This window comes from Panicum virgatum, chromosome 1N (genome assembly GCF_016808335.1).
Source record: "Panicum virgatum strain AP13 chromosome 1N, P.virgatum_v5, whole genome shotgun sequence".
Lineage (NCBI taxonomy): Eukaryota > Viridiplantae > Streptophyta > Magnoliopsida > Poales > Poaceae > Panicum > Panicum virgatum.
The window spans coordinates 56,308,277-56,314,468 of record NC_053145.1 but is presented as its reverse complement, the minus strand read 5'-3'; the positions used below and the strand labels follow the sequence as shown (position 1 = coordinate 56,314,468).

At 49.0% G+C, this 6,192-nt stretch overlaps 1 protein-coding gene across 1 annotated transcript; it reads right to left on the bottom strand.

The window, feature by feature from the left end:
* Window positions 1-3,702: 3,702 nt before the first annotated feature.
* LOC120653699 (protein MAIN-LIKE 2-like) lies at window positions 3,703-5,099 on the bottom strand. Its single transcript, XM_039931384.1, has 4 exons — window positions 4,729-5,099; window positions 4,239-4,652; window positions 4,072-4,154; window positions 3,703-3,772 (listed from the first exon to the last, which is right to left on the bottom strand). Exons 1-4 carry the CDS (start codon window positions 5,062-5,064, stop codon window positions 3,703-3,705), a joined length of 903 nt encoding a protein of 300 aa, XP_039787318.1. The 5' UTR covers window positions 5,065-5,099.
* Window positions 5,100-6,192: the final 1,093 nt, after the last annotated feature.

Genomic DNA, 6,192 nt, shown 5'->3' with positions numbered 1-6,192 from the left:
AGGCGTCCGCAAGCGATCGCGTCCAAGTGTCCAACGACGAGCCAAGCCAGAACGCGGGACCCAAGCGTTTGAAAGGGGCGCCGGAGGAGGAGGGTCACATGCCACCCCCCATGCCCATGCGCCCGGAACGAAATGCTTGTGATGCCATCAAAGGGAGCGCAGGCGCGGCGGCATGGCATGGCAATGGCATTGGCACCCACTCGCTCCGATCCGCGCCCGGCACCGGCAAGGCCGGCACCACCTCCGATCCGAGTCCCCCTCCTCCACCGCGCGCGCCTGCCTTTCCTTTGCCCGCACTTAATGCGTGTTGGGGTTGGAGACGGGCGTACGACGACGACGCTGCCGCGCCCGCGCCTCGCATCATGCCGTGCGAACCTGCCTGCCCCTCGCTCCCTCCCTCCTCCCCCGCGCGCCTCTCAATCATCGCCACCACTCCACGAGACGCCAGTCACCAGTTCACCACGACGCCGCCACCCACCCCGCGCGGCCCGGCCCCGCCGGCCGCCGCCGCCGACGCGGACGAACGAAGCTGCCCGCCCCGCTCCCGCCCTCCCGTGCGTCGTCGCCGCGTTTTAACAACGCGCGCAGCGGGGCGCCGGGTTTGACCGGCCGCTCGTTCACGGGCGGAACCGAGCCGGGCGGCCCTGGCCTGATCGTGCCTGCCTGCTAGGCGGCTGCGTCTCCGTGTGTACGCGACGGCTAACCGGCTACCATCTGAAGCACACGCGCGTACCAGTCTGTTCTGCTTTGTCCTGTTCCGATAGTGCGTCAGGTTTGGTGTGATTGACATTCCAAACACACATAGGGTTTGACCAGGGCATGGCGTCCATGCGTGCGTTTCCAATCGAGTACTCAGTCTCGCGTGGCCATGGGTGCAGACACCAGTGCGGTGGCTATTATGTCACGGATTAGCGCTGCACAAGGGGAGACTCGGCCTATTTTTAGTCCAGACGGTCTCACCCCTGCTAATTCATTCGCCAGATGGTCGCGCTCGCCAGAGATGGCAAAAGCGGGAGCAGCTTGCGAGAGGCCAACCCAATGCCACCAGGATCCTAGCCTTTCTTTTGTCGCCACTGAGGGTTACTTTACATTTCCACCTCCAGATGGCCCTCGAAGTAAAACCTAGAATCAATCACGATCACGTGCCGGTGCGCATCGTCGAGGAAGAGAGACGACGGGGAAGAAAGGCATGACAGATCAATCTGGCGCAAACAAAAAAAAGAAAAGAAAAAGAAAAGAAGGCGACACTGGAGACTGGAGAGAGGTTGTTTGCAAGGAAGGTAGATGCAGCGCTGCATCAGCTTGACAGCCACCCTCGGGAACAAAGATGGCAGCACTCGGTTCTTTCTAGCTCGCCAGCCGGCTCCCTTTTGCATCTTCCGATCGCCAGAAATATTCTCCGGCGAGGATATTTTGTTCTTCCTTTCTTTTTTTTCTCCTCTGCTTTTGCATAGCTTGCCTGCGTCTTGCTTCAATCGCCGTGCTTCCAAAAGGAGGGAGGCTTGTTCCAGTTGTCCTAATGATGTTCACCAAATCCCAATCAGCTCGCAACTAGAACACGTACTGGTCAATAAACCCTGCCTGCATCCAGCTTTGGGTCCTCCGCACGCCAATGCTCGCTAGTGCTTGGCAGTTAAGCTATGCATGTATGTGCTGTTGCGGCCGGGCTGGGAAGAACCAACTGGAAAAGCAACAGTAATTTCCTATCAAATATGGTAGTCGTGTGCAAGGAGCTGAGCACGTACGCGGCCTTGTTTGTTGCGTCGTTCCTATTAATCCCCCTCCAGTTCTACTTAACACGACGTGCTACTGATAACTTGCTGATCCCTTAATTAATCATTTTATTATTTTACAAATTATTACTTGGCAATTTGTATTTTGGGATATGAAACTGGCTAGAGTTTACAAAAAAACATGAAGAGTTATTGAGAGAAGGATAAAGAAAGAAAGTATGTATTGCGAGGATTCGGGTCAATTCGTCATTTTTCGTTGAAGGAACCCAAAAATCCGAACCACTCAGGAGTGGGTTGGACGCATCAATCTCCTCCGGATTACTAAGCCTTCATTTTTTTTTGTGCGTGTATTTTTTTCACAAGACAATGAAAGCGCTGAAAATGAAAGCAAGTTCAAACAAGCGCGTCCAATAAAAACCAAACTGCTCTAGAACAAGACACCACTTTTCTTTTTCCATGAGGAAAAAAACACAAATCCCTTCTTATCAGCAACATGCGCATGAAAATGAGCCAACACTAAAAATCCAACGTTTGATTGCTGCCCTGTACTTACACTCATAGCTTATCGGCCATAGAGAATCCGACGCGACGTGTTGCTTGGTTCGCTTACCACCACCATTTGATTGAATACCTGACAGCTGGGGTGAAAGGCGGCAGGAAAATCCAGTGTTTGGAAGAGTCTAGTAGGATAGAGGGCAAATTTGAAATTTGTCACTTGACTCTGATGTTTCCACGATCTATGATCAATGTGCAATTACCCTTTTACATTTCCGAAAAAAAATTAAGATACGCGAACGAAAACGTTTAAGGTCCCATACCACATATTCCTCCTCATTTTCGGTAGCAAGCAGTCAACCCTTTCAAGCTGTAGCCAGAAATAAATTTTACGTGTCCTGTTCAGATGTTTGAACCACACGAGCATATTTGTCTCAAGAAATAAATTCGTATTAGTATCCATTTGCTACATTTAATAGGTACATTCTGGATCAGATACAATCAGCCATTTCAAACTTGGGCTACAACAATTACTCTTTATGGAATTTTTTTATTTATATATTTTTTTTTCGTCGATTTATCAAAAATATGTGTGGCTATATTTTTTTTCAAAAATATCACCCTGCCGCCGGTTGGTTTGGCGGTAAGGAGTTACCGCCGGTTTATCCGGCGGTATGGTCCTTGGCCCACGGCCCATGGAAGATACCACCGGATCAAACGGCGGTAGCTCCTTACCGCCAAGCGATCCGGCGGTAAGTGCTACAGCCGGCTGTAGCTGGCAGCACCCTACCGCCGTTTTAAACGGCGGTAGGTGTTCCCATAATTTTTTTTTACTTTTAATTGTTTTATAAGCTTTCACTTCTATAATTTTTTATTTTTAATTGTTTTATAAGCTTTCACTGCTAAAAATAATTGTATAATTATTTTAAAGACTATCTAAACTGTAATTATTATCTTTACATTTAGAGATATTTCAGAAAATAATAGAGATAGCGGAGGTTAGGGAAATATTTTTAAAAAATTTATACAAATTAGATTTAACTCTAATAGTCTGTGAAAATATATTTTCATGAGATATTCATGAGTTTCAATTACCATTTCGATGTCTTGTCACCTTGCATCAGATTCTTCTGCACCCCTAGTATAATTAAAAATATGGGAGTACTTACCGCCGTTTCAACCAGCCTCGGACTCAATCGCTCGTATGACATCGTACTGTACCGAGAAAGTAGTAACATCATATGCAACCAGTTTTTTTACTGCAAATTCAATCAGAGAAACGTACCGCTATGGCGAAGTTCTGATCTCGAACTACGGGGTACGTCTCCGACACCCTTGCGGCCTCGATCGGAGCCTCTGGTGGAACGTGCACGACACGTGTGCGCGTCCTCGGCAGGTACCACCGTAGGTAGTACGCGAACGCCTCGTCGCTGTGCGGCCGATCCTCGAAAACGACGTCGTCGAGGGCCGCGGCCTAAGAGTCGACGTAAGGACGGACCTTGTCGGCCCACCGCGAGCCTGGTGGCTGACCCTGCCGTGTCCACCTATAATAGAAAGCTTGAGCGATTTAATGCTAAATGGTAGGTTTAAAATTGATTAATTATTAACAAAACTATTTATTCGGTACCTGTGGACGTGGGCCTCCACTGAGTGCACAATCGGCACCGGGGTCTGCTGGTAGAGACCGAACTGCCTCATAACCCGGTGAACGTGGTACTCCTCGACGTGGATGTCGTAAAGGATCGGCTTCCTCGTCATCCAGTACTCGTGATCTCGCAGGCATAAGGACGAAAGACCGCTCGGTGCCCGGGCGTAAATGTCGGCTGCAGTGTACGGAGTCCACCTCACGTCCGTGTCCACAAGAGCGTCAAACTGACCAACGAAGTCGTGGTACGACTTCCTCGTCTGCACGCCGACCCAAGAAGGCTGCACAATGAAAAAAAAGTTAACCGCTAAATCGTACATTTGTGCACGCATGTAACAATAAGTAAAACAAACGATGTAATGTACACTCCTGAGGCACCACAACGAACCCATCGTAGGTCTGTCGACGTCGTCGTGGTCTGCGGACAGCTGGACGTACGGCTCGAAGTCCATCTCTGGCCTACCGACGGGAAAGCGCTCGTAAGACCAGAGTTGTAACAGTAGAGGACACCCAACAAAAATGGGCTCCTCTGCTGAGACCTTCGTCACGCCCGTGCAAAGACCCCTGTAACTCGCAGCCAAAACAGCAGAACCCCAGCTGAACTGTGGTATCTCGTGAAGTGGAGCGTCAGCTATCGACCTCGCCAAAGGAATGAGCTGTTTGGGGCACGAGTCACCCTGCGAGCTGCAGAACATGACCCAGCCGAACAGCCAAAGTAAGTAGGCCTCGAAGTGCCTGGCAACCGTAAAGTCGTCTGCGTCTGCCCTCATGTAGTCCGCCTTCAAAATGGTACGAGTCGTCAATGCAAATACGTATCAATATAAGTGCGGAAAGAATCAACATTTATGTACTCACACTGAACTGTAGAAGCCACCTCTTTGTCGGTCCGTGTGCATGGTTCGCTGGCAAGGGCCGGTACGGCAACGCTAGCTCGTTGCGCTGAACCCCGGCGAACCGAGCCAAAAGGTCGTCGCGCCACGAGAGTCCCACGTCCTCTGCACCCACAGCTCGTCCAGCACATGGCAAGCCTAGAAGCATCGCCACGTCCTGAAGAGTAGGGGTCATCTCACCAACCGGGAGGTGAAACGTGTGCGTCTCCGGACGCCAACGGTCGAGAAGTGCCGCGAGGAGGGACATGTCGAACTGGAACCGTGGAGCCCTGTCCCTAGGTCGACGTGCAGGGTCAACCATATCTCCCTCCACAAGTCGCGCAATCGGGAGAAGACCTGAAGCACGTAACCTGCATCGCGAAAATGAAAATCAAGTTAGAACAAACGGTTAAAGAAACAACTAAAATATGTGACAAATGTAATCCGTACCTAGGAACCCAGCGACGGTGTATCGGCATCGTCGACATGGGCACACGAGCCCGAAACGTCCCTAAGCTGATGCCACGGACCGCAGACATGTACGACCGGTGGCGCTTGTCGACGAGAGCATCTAGCAACTCAGGGGTAGCTCCTTCCTCGTGCGCCATACCTGTATAATGAGATTTATTACAAATAATTTCAGAACATAAATTAACAATATTAAGCATAATAACATTAACGTAAAAAAATACTAAATAAAATTTCAGAACATAAATTAAGTAATACAACAAATTTTTAATAAAATACTAAATAAAACATAACGTAATAAACTTATAAATGATGCACAACAAATTACATATTATATAACTTCAAATTCCAATTACAGCAATAAAGTTGAACATATATTTGGGGCACATATTACAACAAATATTCGTACGCCAAGACGAAATCAGTTTACGACATATTAGTTCTTAATATTACATAATTTAACATAGAACATGATTGAATAGTGAATGACACAAATGACAATCGTCATCGATCACATAAGGCCATCGTTGTTAGGACGGCGGCCACGACGACCCGTTGCCTGCGGTGCCGGATTTGGAGCAGCTTCAGATGGGCCCGCTCCATCTGTGCGGCCACCATAACTCAATGCCGTACAATACTTGTACGTATGACCCGTCTCATGGCACTTCGAGCAGAGGCGGACATCTCGACCAGCCTCCGATCGATCCATGTTATTTCTAATGCGTTTCTTCTTGCGTCGGCCCACCCCTTGAAACATTTCTGTATCTGGATCTGGAATATAAGTTGCATTGTGTCCAGGATCAGTTATGAAGTCTCCAAGAATGCAAAACCCATATATCTCGTGCCTCCAAGTCATCCAAATAGTTTCCTTCATGAAGTAATTTGAGACATACATACGAGCCTGTAGTCCACCAGCTTCAAAACAGGCAGCAATGACATGTGTGCACAGCAGGTGCAGCAGCTTTACCTTATGACATGAGCA

Coding starts and splice junctions, on each gene's coding strand:
- LOC120653699 (XM_039931384.1), bottom strand. CDS start 5,064: ATGGTTGACCCTGCACGTCGACCTAGGGACAGGGCTCCACGGTTCCAG. Junction 4,653..4,728: donor GGTGGCTTCTACAGTTCAGT/GTGAGTACATAA, acceptor ACCATTTTGAAG/GCGGACTACATGAGGGCAGA. Junction 4,155..4,238: donor CGTTGTGGTGCCTCAGGAGT/GTACATTACATC, acceptor TTCATTGTGCAG/CCTTCTTGGGTCGGCGTGCA.